The sequence below is a fragment of the Delphinus delphis genome, chromosome 18 (genome assembly GCF_949987515.2).
Source record: "Delphinus delphis chromosome 18, mDelDel1.2, whole genome shotgun sequence".
In the NCBI taxonomy this organism is placed as follows: domain Eukaryota; kingdom Metazoa; phylum Chordata; class Mammalia; order Artiodactyla; family Delphinidae; genus Delphinus; species Delphinus delphis.
Genome location: NC_082700.1, coordinates 24,644,961 through 24,663,515, shown reverse-complemented (window position 1 = coordinate 24,663,515; position 18,555 = coordinate 24,644,961). Strand labels below are relative to the sequence as shown.

The window sequence follows — 18,555 nt, the reverse complement described above, 5'->3', positions numbered from 1 at the left end:
TAAAAGGGTTGGAGGCATTTTCTGGGGCAAGGAGTGTACTAGAATAAGCACTTCGAGTAAGAGTAACAGTTCTTTCAGAGAAAAGGTAACCTTAAGTATTAATAAAACAAACCAAATTACAGCTAAAAGATTAACTCTATAAAGAATAATTCGTTTTCAAAGCACTTAGAGATCACTGGTTTTGAGAAAAATTACAGTGCTAGTCTAAGTCAGATAGATTATTTCACTTTGCAATCGCTTTAGAAATTTGATGTCTGGGGGACCTGCTCAGTTAGGGTCATGTACAGCAGGCCAAGTTCGTTTGGAATTCTAAATCTTCTTAGGTGTCCTGGCTCAGCTTTTCTGTAAAGTGTTATAACATGTATTTACCAGGGAGGAGCCGTTTCTGCTGTGGCGTCGATGATTAGTTTTAAGGTGGCTGCTATGTTCCTCCTATTTATTAAAAGAAAGCAATTTCCGTCAATCTTGGGAGATTCTGACCATGAGAATAACGTCTCCCATGGCAACCCCAAGATCTCAGGTAGCGAGCTAGCCATGCTAACTGGAATTCATACTGTGTGGTGTTCTAGAATGCATTATGGGTTTATAATGCAAAGAAGACTTTTATTAAAAAACAGTAAGTGGGGGGGCTTCCCTGGTGGCGCAGTGGTTGAGAGTCTGCCTGCCGATGCAGGCAACACGAGTTCGTGCCCCAGTCCGGGAGGATCCCACATGCCGCGGAGCAGCTGGGCCCGTGAGCCATGGCCGCTGAGCCTGTGCGTCCGGAGCCCGTGCTTCGCAACGGGAGAGGCCACAACAGTGAGAGGCCCGCGTACCGTAAAAAAAAAACCCACAAAAAACAACAAAAAAAACAGTAAGTGGGAAGAGTGGGAAAACCCTTTCCTGGTATGCAAATGTTTTATATGATCATATATTCTGAATTTATATTTCCAAAATATCAGAGGGATCCTACAAAACTGCATTCTACATAAAATAAGACAAATAGAAATGAAATGACTAATAACCAGTTTATCGTATGTCCTGCTGGGCTGGGACAGTCCCTCTTAATGCCTGTTGTCCCAATGTAATTATTAATAGCACCCCTTTCAGTCTTATACATGGAATTATATGATCATCCTATATTAACCAAGCAGGTAGATAGAACCCAACCCTTTGGAGGAGTTTATTACGCCATTTGCGTATTGAGTTAAACTCTGTTTCTGGGCAGCAATTGCCTCAGGCAATATTGGGTTATACACATCTCACCATCTGACAGAAGGTTCCGTACATGTTTGTTTATATTTGTCTATAAAGATCTGTTTGTTCCAAGCCCATACTAACAATTTTTTGAGAGCAGAATTTTTTTAAATTTTGAAATAAAAAAATTGGAAACTTGAATATTGTCTGCACAATTCACCAATAAATTTTCTGGTATCTGTTTCTTACAACTCTTTATGAAAACTTACAGCATGATAGACACATTTCAGCTTTTTCAGGTACTTCTATAGGCCCCAGGCTAAGGTGGTCCTGCCAGCTATGGCCTTAGCCCCAAATCCCACTCAGTCTCAAGCCTGTCCCGCTGCTGGTCCCACTCTCTCCGCACTTCGTCTTATCTGATCCCTTGCCTTTTCCCTCGGGAACAAGCCCCTACCTTGGATCCCTCTTCTGGCAACCAGGTCCCAATATGCTTCCCTATCGCATGCATCTCTGCTCTGGTTCCCTGCCTTGTCCTTTCTCTGGAGCTTCAAGGATCCCTTTGCCTGATCCGGAACCTCTTCTACCTGGACTCCCAGCCGCTGTCAGCCAACACACTCCTGATTCTCTATTTTGCCTGTGTTCCTGACAGTAAGGACAGACATTCAGGACTTCTCGTCTTTGAACAGCATCCAGTAAGATGCCTGGCGCACAGGAGATTCTCAACAGGCAGTTGAGTGATGAATGAACGCAAAGCTTCCTTCTCATTGCCTGGAGCTGGGTTTCCTTCCAAGTGCCACTTCCACCTGGCTCTTTCCATTGTTAACAGGGTTCAGGGAGCTAAGGGTCATGTATATGGCTTTGGGATGAGTTAACACAGGCACAGAGTTTAAAGAATCCAGGGGCCTGGGTAGTTGGTGTGTCCCTAAATGGGGCAGCTGCCTGGGGCTGTACAGGGTGAGCCTACGTTGAGGCCACGTGACTGGGGCTGAAATTCCCACTGTGCTCCCATCACCGGCGCTAGGCTCTGGGGTGAGCAGCCTGGAGGGAGTGGCTATCTTTTCCTAACTGGCTTATCCAGAGAGGGCCCTTTGGCAATCCGTCCTCCCCCCAGGAGAGCCTTTCTCTAGTTCTGCATGGTGGCCCATGTGCCAGAAGAGGCCCTAGGGGGATGATCGCTCCCACAAGGAAATGTTTTAGCGAGTTTGGGTAAGTGCAGCTCTTAAGGAAAAGCCCCTGTGACGGAGTGAATCTGCTATCTCCTTTCTTGTTTCCTATTATACGTAAAACCGAATAATTCTGCTTGGCAGTTCATAAAGACAGACATCATCAGAATCTGAAGATAAGAACTTTAGCATGGGAGCTGACTAGCTCGGATGTTTTGTATTGTGCTATTATATTACAGCATTTTTTCCCCCAGGGAAGTGAGGTGAATGTTGTTAGTTTTGGGAGAATCCTTGGAAGGCTCTTTCAGAGGATTTCCTCCTATCAGCCTTCAATCTACAAGTGATACTTAGGTATGTTGCATGTGAAGAAAACAGAGTGTCGGGACTTCCCTGGCGGTCCAGTGGTTAAGACTCAAGGGGCATGGGTTCGATCCCTGGTCAAGGAGTGTAGGGGGGGGGGGTCTGCCTTGCCTATAGGCACTTGGATGATCGAATATATATTTTGTTCAGTCTTAACAGAGACCTGTATTCCTGCTACTCGAAAATGTCCTCTAACGTAGTGGCTAAGTGCACAGACACTGGAACCAGTTGGCTTGGATTCAAATCCTGGCTCTTGACACTTATTAGCTGTGTAAGGTACCCCATCTATTAAATGAGGATAATAATGGTACCTACGTCATAGGGATGCTGTGGGGTTAAAAAGAGTTAAGACACATCCTCACCGAGAACTGTGCCTGGCCGCACTAAGTGCTGTATGTGTTAGCTATTATTACTATTGTTTTATTTTCTGAGTGTGAAAAAGGTACTGGTTAGTACAAAACATTCATTTTTCAGTAGAGATGTACCAGATATATATCAGATTAATATCAGCATTGGGAAAAAGTAACTCAGGATTTTAATCAAGGATATTTTCTGAAATTTAGGCTGAATGAGAATTCTACACTCAAATAACACTCCATTTTCTTATAATAACTCTTACAATAACACTTATGTCCCATTCTTATACTAACGCTCATGATTTGCTGTTCATTCACGACCTCACACAGGAAGTCCAATGGTACTGCAAGTATTACAAATCCCAAACTGATGTTCCTAACGTTATGCTCTCTCTGCCCAGAATGCTGCAGCCCCTTTATGGCTCTGGCAGCTGGAATGAGAACTTGATGACTTCTGAGCTCTTGAAAACACGTTTGCTCTGAGTTGCAAAAGATGTGGCATGAAGGAGACTCAAAACATTTCTAGCCGTACGGCAGCTCCAAGTGATCTGAGAGAGATGGGTACCTTAAAAGATGAGAATAAAATATGCCAAGGAAAAGGCAGTTCATTGCCTAAAAATTCCAACTTAGGCTTTGCTCTTCAATTACTTTTACTGTTCACTTGTTAAAGTGATATTCATCTGGAAGAAGAAAGGCATTTCCAAGAATGCAAAGAAGAAAACGTGTACTACGTTTTTCTTTCTTTAAAGCGTCTGAAAGAATGTTCCTGATTTATATGTGCAGAGTTGAACAATGGAACCTAATCTTGCTGCTGAGAGGAATTCATTCATTCATTCACTCAATGTATACTGATGATGAGTGTCTCCCATGTGCCTGTTCCAGGCATTGGGGAGAGACTGTGAACAACACATTCATGACCCCGGCCCTACAATCCAGGTACTTCATATATATTGTTTCTAATACTCACAATTCTCCATATTAGGCATGGTTATTTCTACTTCACAGGCCAGAAATCCAAGGCCTAGAGAAGTTAAGCCACTTATTGTCACACAGCAATTAACTGGTGGTGCTGGGATTCAAATCCCAGTCTATCTCATTCCAAAAGCCAGGTCTATTAGATTCTTTTTTATTCTATCATCACATGGTCTTTAAATAATACGTGTGTTCTTGAGAGTTACAGAATTCAATGTTTTATAAAGCGTATCATGGTTTAAGAAAGTGAGGAATATTTCTGAAAAACAATCACTTTTTCCTTCTTAATATATGTCAGATTTATAGAAAGTAATGAATACCAGTTATTTGGACATTGGTTCAAAGGGCTAGCATCTCTTCCAGAAGGTTAGTAAAATATAGTATTTATATATGGTCTGAATCAGTTTTATACCAGCTCATCTTGAACAAGACCTGCAGACTCAAGGCCTGCTCTGTGATACGAAGCTGACAGTGTCACTTACTGGCCATGGGACATTAGGTCTCGCCATATTACACAATGAGATCCTGTTTCTTCATCTGTCAAATGGGGATATCATCGCCTGTCACATGGAGCGCTACAAAGAGTAAATGGAGGACAGTATAGAAGGCTTAACAGTGATGGGCAGGCTTCAGTCCCTTCCCTTTGTCCCACAAATGACACACCAGCTTCTCTAACCGTAGTAAAGCATATCTCTGTTTAGCATTTACAGACCAAAAATACCTCTGATGGAAATGTCCTAGAGCATGAAGATTACTGCCTTTGATGCCCTGCTAGTGGTACAAGCTAGGATGTAAATGAGGAATAGAAGCTTTCAGGATACATTTTTCTCATTTTTCTGGATGACTCAGGTATAGGGTGACTGAAGAAGGGTTTGGATAGATAATCCCTAAACCTCAAGTAATCTTTCACTTATGCAAATTAGGTAAGGATATATAACCACACAAACACATAGAGTATATCTACAGACTAATAAGATTGAAAAAAAAGCAAGCACATGTGTTCATTCAAAAGACTGTTATTTGAAATTGTCCTCCTGAAAGTGCATGTATTTATTTCATTCATTCAATTAACAAATGTTTACTGGGTGTCCAGTAAGTTCAGAGCACTGTGCCAGCACTGGGCATATGGTGATGAAAAAAAGAGCAACGTTTTGGGCTTCCCTGGTGGTGCAGTGGTTGAGAGTCCGCCTGCCGATGCAGGGGACGCAGGTTCGTGCCCCGGTCTGGGAAGATCCCACGTGCCGCGGAGCAGCTGGGCCCGTGAGCCATGACCGCTGAGCCTGCACGTCCGCAGCCTGTGCTCTGCAACGGGAGAGGCCACAACAGTGAGAGGCCCGCGTACCGCAAAAAAAAAAAAAAAAAAAAAAAAAAAGAGCAATGTTTCCTCCTTTCAAAATCAGTTTTGAAGTCACACATGGAATTAGTCACATTTTCTGTTGATAAATAAATATCACTAAGAAACTCTAGATAGGAGTGGCCTTAGTCTGAGTTTATCATAAAACTAGTTCTGGATCCCACCAACCAGGAGGAAACATTAAGTGATGCATGTCTTAGAGAATCTACACAGGTTAGCAGAGGAGCTCTTTACTAACACAATAGAAAAGTGTGCCTCTGGACTCTGTCTGCAGCCCCAAGTAGAGTGTCTCAGATTTCCTGAGACTGATTGCTGTTAATTATGATGATAAAAAAAGATTCCCTTTTTTTTAGCCTTGGAAAAAAATCCTACCCAAGTAATTTTTCTGAAGCTTGAGATTACATTACTTATGTCGTTCAGGTTTTAAAAATATTTCTGATTTTTTTTCTGCCAATAACCAAGCCCTTTCCCTCTTGGAGAACAATCTTGATTTCTGAAACAGTTCTTCCCTTGACATTACTGGGTGTGGGGGGGGGGGGGGAGGTTGGAGGGGGCATTATTTCCCCTGAAAAGTAAACAAGGGAATAAAAACAAGGTGACTCAAAGGATGAGGAAGTATGTTTTTCTAGAGAACAAAAGATCCTTTCACAGTATGTCAAAGACTTAACTGTGAACTTTCCTGAATGTAAACACTGTTCAAATGGCAAAAGGAATTTCATCTATGTCTATAAAAGGTCCTGCACAATAGTTCTTGCTTGAAGCTACATTTGGTAGGCAGTAAAATAATCTTTTCCTTCAAATACTTTGCATACAGACCTACAAAAACTTTTTTTTTATCATCTCAGGAGTGATACAATTATAATTACTTTCATAATAGCAATAATAACACACAGATCAGAGTACTGCTAAAAGCAAGTCATGTCATAAATTACGAGTGACATCATTTATGCCTAGAGACTTCAGGAATAAAGAAATGCTTTATGAGAAAGTATAAAATGTTAGGCTGATGCTTTCCATTTAGCGTAAGAGTTTAAAAGTTACAGGGCACTGGAGTTTAAAAACAGATTTTTAAAAAATTGAAGTATAGTTGATTTACAATGTTGTATTAGTTTCAGGTGTACAGCACAGTGATTCAGTTACACACACACACATCTATTCTTTTTTTTTTTTTTTTTTTTTTTGCGGTACGCGGGCCTCTCACTGTTGTGGCCTCTCCCGTTGCGGAACACAGGCTCGGGACGCGCAGGCTCAGCGGCCACGGCTCACGGGCCCAGCCGCTCCGCGGCATGTGGGATCTTCCCGGACCGGGGCACGAACCCGTGTCCCCTGCATCGGCAGGCGGACTCTCAACCACCGCGCCACCAGGGAAGCCCCCACATCTACTCTTTTTCACATTATTTTCCCTTATAGGTTATTACAAAATATTGAGTATACTACCCTCTGCTATACAGTAGTAAAAACAGATTTTATGATCATAGAAGACTATTAATATTTCAAACTGACAGGAATTATGAGATGTCAGTTAGCTAAAACATTAAATTTTTCCTACTTTAAAGTCTTATTCTTTATAAACCTAGTTATAATAAATTTAAAATTGATGCTGGTAATTATGTTTGTAATATTTAATAGAGTTATATGCTATAACCAAATTATATAATTATTATGAAATGCCACAGATCTTTCCTTTCCCAGCTGCAGATTTTGCAGACATCCTATGATTACCATCATCAGCCCAAATCCCACTGCAGCCAGCTGCTAGGGTTCTTTCTCCCATCACTATGGAAGGATCGCACAATTTCTAGGATATGATCTATAAGGAGTACAACTCAGGGTCAGAGGATGTTGAGATTTCCTTTTGGGTTTTCTGTTTTCAAATGATGAATATAAAATGAGAATGAGATGTTCTCCAGGACCCCGCGGGGTGTGGGGAGAGAGTGGAGGCAGTGGCAGGGCTAGTGTGCCTCAGAGATCAGCATCTGTGTGACATTCCTCTGTACCTCCACTTCCACGGATCTGGGCAATGTTGGTTCTTTCCAGTATCACGGAAGGAATGTGTCATTTGGTCAAATTGAAAAAGGAGCTTCTTGCTTCCCCAGAGTTTCTGCAAGAGTGGAGGGCACCGAGCAGCTCCTGAAGGATTTATCCCATGTGGAGGAAAGGGGGTATAACACTGAGAGAGGGTGATGGCATCTCCTAGAGGCCACGCCTGGCTGGAATGGGTCCAGCGCTTCTCCTGGGGAAGGAGCATGAGATTCCACATTCCCGGAGGGGACTGAGGTGGGCAGAGGAATCATAAGGTTCATGCTGTAAAACTAGTAAGAAAGAATGATTCCCCCAATTCCCTCTTCCTCAGTTCTCCTTTCCTAAGGAAAGGAAGAGTCCTAAAAATATAGAACAGCCTTTTCAACTTCTGCCATGAAGTAAACGTATAATCTCAGATAAGTCACTTAATCTTTCTGGGACTCAGTTTACTCATCGGGATGCCTTGCGATCTCTGAGGTACCTAAAGGTATTAACGATACCAAACATTTACCGAGCGCTAATATTTGCCACATGCTGAAATATGCATGGAATCATATATTAATACTTGCCCTACGCATGGGTTATCTCATTATCTTTACAGCTCCCCTTTCAAGTATTATCATTTCCATTTAATGTGAAGAGACAGAGGCTTGGAGACGGACAGTGAGTTGTTCATAATCACAAAGCTAGTACAGAGTGGAGCCAGGATACAAAGGCTAGTCTGTCCAGTTTTAGAGTTGGTTCTTTTATGAGTTATGCCAGATTTCCTCCATTCTGTGATTCTCACCATAATAAACAGGTGTGAGTCATTTGTTAAAAAAGAGGAACCATTAGTTTGGGACCGGAAGAATGAACTGGATATAATCCACAGCTTTGCTCCTTGTAGGAGAGGAAGTTTGGCTCCTTCCTCCAGCCTTTGTCTGTTATATCTCCCTTCCTAGCATCTGGCACGGAGGAATTGCCAATCTGACTTGGCAAAGGTCACCCACTGGGCTACATTTTCCAAGTGTGCTGTCATTGTGCATTAAATGTGTAATGGGCTCCCTGGTAGTTCCCACTTTGGTGAAGTGAGCTGACCAGTTTATGACTTATGTCCTTTAGGGAAATCCAGCTGGTCTGTTTCTTTCTGCTCTACCTCTCCTGTGCCTGCACCTGAGAGGGGAGTTAAGGCTGGGGCTTCTGCAAATATGGCCTAGAGTCTAAGGGAAGCAAGCAAGAAGACCTGCTTCAGCTGCCAGGCCCAGGTCTTGCTTTCTTCATTTTTGCTACTCCTGCATCAAGGGTAGCTGGGTACTGGTCCATTTACTCATAAATTAGTGTGTGTATATATATATATATATATATATTATGTACTTTGTGTCCCTTTTGGCTAGTTTTCTTGTGTTTATAGCTCCCTTGGTTTGGAATCCTGTGGAGGGAAGGTGTAAGCAATAGGTAAGACATTCCTAAGTCCTAGCCTCATATAACCTAATACCCTTAAGATCTCAGGTTGCCTATAACAAGTACAGAGACTGAGTTAGTGACTTAAAAACTACCCACAAAGGAAAGTCCAGGCCCATATGGCTTCACCACTGGATTCTACTGGACGTTTATAGAAGAATTAATAGAAGCTCTTTGCAAGAATTGTTAGAATTGTTCACAAGGAACAGTTTTCAACTGATTCTGAGGCCAGTATCATACTGATACCAAACCCAGAAAAAGACATCACAAGAAAAGAACACTACAGATCAATATCTTTTATGAAAATAGATGCAAAAATCCTCAACAAAATGATAGTGAACCTAAATCCAGCAATATATTAAGAAAAGATTACACACTATGACCAAGTGGGCTTTATCCCAGGGATGCAAGTTTGCATATTATCATGCAAGTTTCACATGAAATTCAATTAATATAATACACCACATTAATAGAATGAAGGGAAAAAAACCACGTGATCATCTTAATAGCTGCATAAAAAGCATTTGACAAAATTCAACACTTTCATGATAAGAACACTCAATAAACTAAGAATGTGAGGGAACTTCCTCAAACTGATAAAGGGTATCTACAAAAAACCCACAACCACAGCTAACATCACACTTAATGGTCAAAGACTGAGTGCTTTCTTCCTTGATGAGTAACAAGACAAGGATGTCCATGCCATACCAGTTTAACATTGTACTGGAGAGTCTAGCCAATCAGACTAACTAGGTAAGAAACTGAAACAAAAGGCATCCAGATTGGAAAGAAGTAAAACTACCATTATTTGCAGAGAACATAATCTTATATATATAGAAAATTCTAAAGAATCCACTAAAAGCTATAAGAACTAGTAAGTTCAGCAAGGTTGCAGGATACAAGATCCATAATAAAAGTCAATTGCATTTCTATACATTAGCCATGAACAATCTGAAAATGAAATTAAGAAAACAATTCCAATTAAATAGCATCAAAAAGAATAAAACAGTGCAAAACTCACACCCTAAAAGCTATGAAATATTCTTGAAAAAAGTTAAAGAAGACCTAAACAAATAGGACATCCATGCTCATGGATCAGAAGCCTTACTGTTTGATTTGTTCTATGTTCTGAATGTTTCTGTCCCCCCCAGTTCATATGTTGAAATCCTAATGCCTGATGTGATGGTTTTAGGAGGTAGGGCCTTTGGGAGGTGCTTAGGTCATGAGAGTGGAGCCCTCATGAATGGGATTAGAGCATTTATAAGAGAGACCCCAGAGAGCTTGCCCCAGAGAGCATGACCCTTCCACTGTATGAGCGTACAGTCACTGGCTATGAACCAGGAAGAGGGCCTTCACCAGCTTGAACCCCTAACACCAATCATTGCTGGATTAAATGCTTTAATTTTGAGAAATTATTGATAATTTGTTAAGTATAATACATACCAGGACCTAGGAAAAATAAGTATGAGGAAAACACAGTCCCTGGCTCTAACCACTTAAAAACCTTCTAAAGGAGGGTAAGACAATTTCACAAGTAATTCAAGGCAGGTTGTGTAAGTACCACACAAAAGGTATAAGCCTAGTGGGTGGAGTCAGAGGTCACATCCACCTTGGGGGTGGGGTAGACTGGAGGAGGAAGCGTTTGGGATGGACTTGTGAGATTGGATGGCTGTGACCTACAGAAACAGGAAAGAGGGAGTGGTAGAAAGGAATGGGTTGCAGATGGCAAGCAACCACTAACAAAAGTGCAGGGGACAGCAAGAATGGGCTGTGTCCTGGGAGTAGTTTAGCTTGGCTAGAGTGTAAACTGGGTGCTCGCAGGCTGGGGCATGCTGTGGAGGCCCTGGGTGCCAGGAAGAGTCGGTTGTATTTCAGATTGACAATGGCACAATTTCTGAAGATTTCTGGTCTAGAGTGACATGTTCAGAGCTGTTATTTAAGAAAATTTAACTCAGCAGTCTATGTAGAAGGGATCAGAGTAAGAAGACTCTGGACCTCAAGCAAACTTCCATTTTTAGGTGAAGATTAGATATTGTAATGTTTAGGGTAACTTACTTTTATCTTCAATTACTCAAGAATACTATAAGGAAATGCTAGGGAATCAGGAGGAATAATTGAATTAGATGAACAGTCTATGAGTTATAGTCAGGTGGATAATCATATTATCTGTATTTCTGGTGGAATACTTTTACTTTGTATGTGTTTCTTTGTGAGTAATTTTGAGTAGAGCAAATTTTTTTGATTGCTATTTTGAGCACTGCTAATTTTTAAAGTACTGTTAGTATTTAATCACAAGGTTATTGTGTTTTCTTTCGTCCTATAACTTCCAAAGGTTTGTTAAGAGGGGGGGTGCTTTTTTTTTTTTCTGTTGAAATGCATTTCCAACTTTATAATGTCTATTAGTGGCAAAACAGAATTCATTTCCAGTAACCAGCCTTATATCAAACCACAGAATTTTTAGAGCTGAAGGAAATACAGTACACCAGAATGCTTTCTGCATGTACTAAGCCCCCTATCTCAGAAGGAAGACATTCTACCATGAGCGGTTGCTTGCACAAGTTAGAAATAAAATTAGAATCATCCTGCAACAAACATCACGCCTCCACAAAACTGGTTGGGACAGGAAAGAATCCAATTCCTTGGACTGTTCATCCTAATCTATGTAAGTTATGATCAAAGTGTTAACCCCTCCTCCAATAAAATAGGCTACTGCACATACTCAACATGATTCCTAAAATTTTCAAATTTAATTCAATAGCTCCTTATGAATTTTAAAATTAGTTCCCCATGCTCTATCATCATTCCTCCATTTATTATACAGATCTACGATAGTAAATAATAACATCTCCCATTCATATACTACTTGGCAGCTTGTGGAGCACTTGAACATATGCTATCTCCTTTGGTTTTTACAATTCTGTGCCGTGGCTGCTATGGTTAGCTTCATTTCACAGATGCAGAGATGCAGCTTCAGAGGGGTTAAGTGACATGCCTACGGTCACTGGCTACAACTGGAAATCAAACTCAGTTCTAGCTACCTGGTTCACAGGTGTTCATTCTGGAGCCACAAACTAACCAGTGTAGGAAAAACTAGGGGGTGGGAGATTTATCACCATTTGGTTCTTTGCCAACCTAGGCAACAGTCAGCTAGTGAACAGTGAACTCACAGAAACAAAAGACTCAGCCTTCTAGAAATCACCAAAGGAGTTTGCGGTCTTTTGCCATCCCTCTGAGGGACCTCATAAAAGCTTTAAATAACCAAATTAATTATACATTCATGTACAGATTCACTGATTCATCAAGAATTTACTGAGCTCTGACCAGGTGTCAGGCTCTCCAGCAGATGCCGAAATGGGACACGAATTCTGCTCTTGGGAAGCTTGCCTTCCTGACACACATCAAAGCAAGAGATTGCAGTGTGGCCAGGGCATGCGGACGCCACGGAGGGAGGGGTGAATTTGCTGGGGGTGGGCGGGCTGGAGTCAACTGCTCAGCCCTGAAGGACGACACACAGAAGTGGGTGGCGGGCAGTGCAACCAGAGAGGCCAACATGAGGGAAGGCACAGGGCATGGAAATGCATGTTTAAGAGCTGGGTAGAAAGTGTTCTAGCTTCATTCTTCTCATTCTTCTATGACTGGAGAATTTGCTTTGTCACTCGTAAGATGCATAAACAATAAAAACACTCCGGGCCAGATTAGATTTTTTTTTTAACATTTTTATTGGAGTATAATTGCCTTACAATGGTGTGTTAGTTTCTGCTGTATAACAAAGTGATCAGCTATATGCATACATATATCCCCATATCTCCTCCCTCTTGCATCTCCCTCTCACCCTCCCTAACCCACCCCTCTAGGTGGTCACAAAGCACCGAGCTGATCTCCCTGTGCTATGTGGCTGCTTCCCACTAGCTATCTATTTTACATTTGGTAGTGTATATATGTCCATGCCACTCTCTCACTTCGTCCCAGCTTACCCTTCCCACTCCCCGTGTCCTCAAGTCCATTCTCTACGTCTGTGTCTTTATTCCTGTCCTGCCCCTAGGTTCTTCAAAACCCTTTTTTTAGATTCCATATATATATGTGTTAGCATACGGTATTTGTTTTTTTCTTTCTGACTTACTTCACTCTGTATGACAGACTCTAGGTCCATCCACCTCACTACAAATAACTCAATTTCATTTCTTTTTATGGCTGAGTAATATTCCATTGTATATATGTGCCACACCTTCTTTATCCATTCATCAGATTAGATGTTTTCCCCTGACAATTAATACTGTTATATTGTTTATTATTGTGACTTAAACCTCATGCAAAACTAAATATATATTTGATATACTTTGAGATTTGTTAGAGGACGTGTATATAACTTTGGAGAAGAAATGTAATTTTTATCAATTTATACCTAGATAATATTTTGAGATGTTTATTTTTCTTCCTTCCCTCTGATTTAAGAAGATGCCATTAAAAAAAATTATCTCAGGGTAGGTATGTAACAGGGCAGAAAGCAGAGGTAGACTGTATCTTTTTAGCTCTTGTATTTGAAACCAGGGATTGGCAAATATTTTCTGTAAAGAGTCAAGTAGTAAATATTTTAGGCTTTGTGGGCTATATGATCTATGTTGCAACTACCCAATTCTGCCCTTGGAGTGCAAAAGGAGTCACAGATAATACATAGATAAATGAATGGGGCTGTGTTCCAATAAAACTTTACTTATGGACACTGAAATTTGAATTTCATATAATTTTCATGTGTCACATGATGTTCTTCGTTTGACTTTTTTCAACCATTAAAAATGTAAAAACCATTCTTAGCTTGTGAGCCATACAAAAACAGTTGGTATAATTTGCCAATCCCTGTTTTAAACGCTTAATGCCATTAGGAGAATTTAAGAGTTTTGTGGAGCAAGTAAGGAAATTTACCAACATAGTCTAATTACTTAGAAAAACTTGGAAGAGAATGAGGCTTCCCTTCTTGAGGCCACCTGCACCCTGGTGAGATGGGAGAGAGATCTGTGGGTCCCAAAGTGTTTTGCCATCCTCCTAACCCCCCAAAATCGAATTTTGTTGCCCTAATTCCAAATTAATGAGATTTCATTTGAAAATATGAATTTTGGTCTTCTCTAGAAAACAAGCCCGCATTTCACATGGCAACAGCTAAGTAGAGACTGCCTTCCTAGTTGGGGCATGACTTCCTGTTCACCTCAGACCCTCCTGGCCTGTGTCCCACCCCCATCCAGTACCTGTGAGCATTTGGTCTAAACTCCACTGTGCAGAGAATGATCTCCACTGAAACTAGTCTTTTGGCTCTAGGGAAGCTATGTGGTGAACAGGAATAAAAATATGTGCATCTGAGTTAGAGACACCTAGGCTGAAATCTCAGCTTTGTTCACTGTTAGAAGAGTGACCTGGGGCAAATTGCTTACCCCAGTCTCAGAATGAGAACCATAATACATAACCTGAAATGGTGGTTGTAATGATATATCAGAGAGTGTATTGAAAGCAGCTAGCACATTCTAATCAGTCAATAAAAAATGAATCACTAGGATGGAGAAGTTCTTTGATGTATATCTTAATTTTAGACACCGTCTTCATTGTTGCCTTTTGTGGAAAGGCCTAAAGGATCAGTTTACAATCTATCTCATTTTATATTAGATAAAGAAATTAAGGCCCAGAGAGAGATGACTGCCCAAAGCCACTCATCAGTGATGGAACCAGGAAGAGGATATGGAAGTTTTAGTTCTTGACCTCAGGAAATTCCTCTGTACCCCATGACAGAACTAAACGTTCTGAATTCTTTTTATAAAAGCCTTTCATTTCAGAGTCTAGAGATCTTCTAACGGAAGGAACATTGACTCAAGTCTTCTGGCTAATCTGGCTACACTTTTAAATTATATCTTCCAAATATAGTGAAATGACGACAGTTATTAGTTGTTGAAGTGTTATTAGTTGTTGAAGTTAGCTGAAATACTCCTGTTCCAAGCTCACAGACACCCTCGTGTGGTCACTAGAAATAACAATTCCAGCCAAAGGATCAAGAAAAATCTGGAGCTATTTAAAGTTAATGATGAAGTATGGCAGGATTGGTAGATAAGTGTTAAATAACATAATAATAAAAAGTCATTATAATTATATTATTTTAGGCCCTGGCCAATGGCCTGGGGAAAAGTTATCTATCTCAGACCAAATCTTTAAGGAGACAGAGATTATAATGGATGATTACTTAGGGCTTGATCACAATATGACTCTGTTATAATGAAGAAAAATATTCAACATATGTGGTGGCTATATTGTCTCAGATCTTTGTAGATTTTCCTCCCCTATCAGTGATTCTGAATGACAGCGCATTCTGGGACTCTGAGTGCAATTGCTACGTGTAGGGCAACGGTCCCCAACCTTTTTGGCACCGGGGACTGGTTTTGGGGAAGACAATTTTTCCACGGGGCTGGGGGGATGGTCCAGGTGGTAATGCGAGCGATGGGGAGCAATGGGGAGTGGTGGGGAGTGATGGGGAGCAATGGGGAGCAGTGGGCAGTGGTGGGGAGCGGTGAGGAGTGATGCGGAGCGATGGGGAGCGATGGGGAGCAGTGGGGAGCGGCAGAGGAAGCTTCGCTCACTAACCCGCCAGTGACGTCCTGCTGTGTGGCCCGGTTCCTAACAGGCCGTGGACCGATACCTGTCCATGGCCCGGGGTTGGAGACCCCTGGCATAGGGGATTGCTATGTGTAAGGTAGTTAAACCTGAGGGCTCTGCTGAAATACCTTCTGTCAAATGTTAATTACAACTCAATGGGTGGGAGCAGACGCATGAGGGTGTATTGGAGAGAAGCTGATGAGCTGCAAATGTTCTGGGTGCTCTCAACATCCACTCAAGACGGTAGGTTCATTGGTGAGTTGGTTAAACAGAAGTAGGTTAGAATGCTTCTTTTGTATTAACAGGTTGACCTAAATGAACAGGCAGCGCCCCCCAAAACTGCTCAAAGAAACAGTATTTGTCCCAGTACAGAAAATCAGTGACAAAGGCAATTGGATTTACTTTTTGTGTCACAAAATAAGGATGCACTCAAAACAATGATTGAGGCATATCAAAAGGACAAGGGAACTGGCTTGAAGGGGTTCCCAATGGATAAGTCTAGAACAATTTGAGCGTTAAAATAAATAAGAATGGCAATAGACTATAAGCTATTAAGTAAGACAGAAATCCACGAAGCCATACTAATAAAAAACAAACGAACAAAGGGAGAAGGGAGAGCACTTCCTTAGCTCAGAATGCCAGCAATAAATGCAGAAGGAATGACAGAATCAGACGAAATCACCACTTGGCAACCATAGTAGTAATAATTGATTCGAGCAAGAATCACCAATGGATGATAAAGTTAATGGATGAAAGTTTGATGAGAAATAAAATATTTGCCTAGTCTTGAAATGTTTGCTCATGAGACACATGCATTAATTATAAAGGGGAGAAACAGTAACTTCACAGTGGAGAAATACAGCGGAGATAATAACTTGACCAAATGTTTAAAGTTAACATCACCAGTAATGGGACAAATCGACATCCTGTGTGTCACCTAATAGGACACATTGAGAAAAACACAGCATCATTTCTGGGATATTCCAACCAAAGATGCATAAACTGAAGCAGATAAGCCCAAACCCAGGGATGTTCTACAAAATAACTGGCCTATACGTTTCAAAAATGTCAAGGTCATGAAAGTCAAAGAAAGATGAGGACCTGTTTTGGACTGAAAGATAACAGAGATGTGTTAACTGAATTGTAACACATGGTCTGGATTGTTTCCTTTTGCTACAAAGGATGTTATTGGGACATTTGGAATTTGTATAAGTTTTATTTTATTTTTGGTCTGTATTCATGAAGAACACTACTTTGTTATTTTCTGTTCTTGTAGTGCCTTTGTCAGATTTTGGAAACTAGCTTATTCTGACCTCAATAAAGCAAATTAGGAGGCATTTTCCCTTCCTTCATCTTCTAAAAGAGCTTTTTTTTTTAAACATCTTTATTTGAAATTTGTATACGTTTTAGACATTAATGTAGTATCAACGTTAACTTCCTGATTTTAAGGTCTGTATTGTGGTTACATAGGAGAGTGCTTTTGTTTTAAGGAAATACTCATCGAAGTGTTTGGAGGTAACAGGGAATCGTGTCTACAACTTACTTTAAAGTGGTTCATGGAAAAAAATGTAGAGAGAGAAAGGTAAAATAAGCAAACAGTTTTAAAAGATGTAATTAGATTTGATTTGTAAAGTTTTAAAAGATGTAATTAGATTTGAAGAAAAACAAAAGGGTAAATTATTTGTCTATACCTGAGAAGAGAAATTTTAAATAGAGCCTGGATTTAAGGCTCTGAGGGGGAGTGCTTTTTCTTTCTGTTGTTTTTATTATCAGCTGCCTTTGGTGAACATATGCTCCTGTCAAACTCACCAAAGATTAGAAGATAGAGTGAAAAACCCAGAGGTGGTTTTATTTATAAATATAATTTATAATTAATGTAATATATAACATATTCATATAATATATAAATAGTAAATATAAAATAAAATAATATAAAAATAGAAATAAGTAAATATAAATATATGTCTGTCTATAAATCTATCTAAATATTTCTCAACCTGAGTTTCGGTGAGAGGAAGAGTTATATTCAGAATCATCAGGTCTGTTGCTATTTACTCCTGAGAGCAGTCAGAAGCTTATCCTTACCAGAGAGACATGCAGCCTATTTTTACACTTCTAAGGAATTATGGACTACAGGATAGGAAAAAAATCATATTTTAGTATTAAGAGAGCCAGAGTAACAAAAATAGCTATTATTTATTGCTGTGAAATAGCCTTATGTATTTGTTGGGGGTTCTATGGGTTAACTCAAATCAGACTCAGAACACATGAATTTGTTTCTGACATTATGTCAGGGTTTTCTCCTTCTGGGCAATGACTCTTATGTAAATATGATGGCAGAGTGGTTGAGGTCATGATGACTCCCAATCAAATGCAGCATTTTCCCCTTCAGCTAGCACAAAACATATTTAAGTTTTAGATTTCCCTACTAGAGCTCTATAGATGTCGTTGTTCTTTACGGAAAGGATTATTCAACCCATACCAGCAATGTGAAATATAGGGCTTTAATAGCATTTACAACAGATGTATATAAAAGGAAAAAATAATGAAAATTATTCAATATTAGTGAATTCTTTTCATGGGGGGCGGGGGAACCCACTGGAATATCATCAGAGCACTGTCAAGAAAGACTTGACAATTTCATTCATAACCCTGGCAACTGGAAAATCTCATAAGAAAACTGTAACTAGAATATTTATTTCTGCCCTACATGTACTTAGAAAACCAAGCACATATTTTTGAGGTATTCAGTCTAGGAATTAAACAGAAGATAAATTTAATGGATGCTATATAATCATCACTGGCTTAATTATCATCATTTTGCATTTGATAAGGGTCATGTTTCATGAATGTCATCCCGAGTGCAAAACAAAATAAACCTGACAATAGTCTTGGCCTCCAGGAAACACTAAACTGGAAGGTCATCAGCTGTCACTTGGAAGGTAGCCGTCAAAATTACAAAAAAAAAAAAAAAAAATCACACAGTCATGTTTTTTGCTTAGTCAGTATTTCTCCTGGGGTATTTCCTTTATTCCTAACACGTGGTTCAGATGGGACTGATACAGTTCTCTCTCATCCCAAA

At 40.3% G+C, this 18,555-nt stretch overlaps 1 protein-coding gene across 3 annotated transcripts in view; it reads right to left on the bottom strand.

Moving 5' to 3' along the window:
• VWA8 (von Willebrand factor A domain containing 8) overlaps nucleotides 1–18,555 on the bottom strand; it is a 369,390-nt gene that overhangs the window by 67,564 nt on the left and 283,271 nt on the right. Inside the window, exon 38 of one of the 3 annotated variants that reach the window (XM_059995513.1) lies at nucleotides 1,117–5,329. The exons of the other annotated variants lie outside the window; for them this stretch is intronic. Within the exon in view, the coding sequence (XP_059851496.1) occupies nucleotides 5,126–5,329 (204 nt within the window). The 3' untranslated portion in view covers nucleotides 1,117–5,125. Of the gene's footprint in view, nucleotides 1–1,116; nucleotides 5,330–18,555 lie in introns of those variants that run through there. 3 annotated transcript variants of the gene reach the window in all.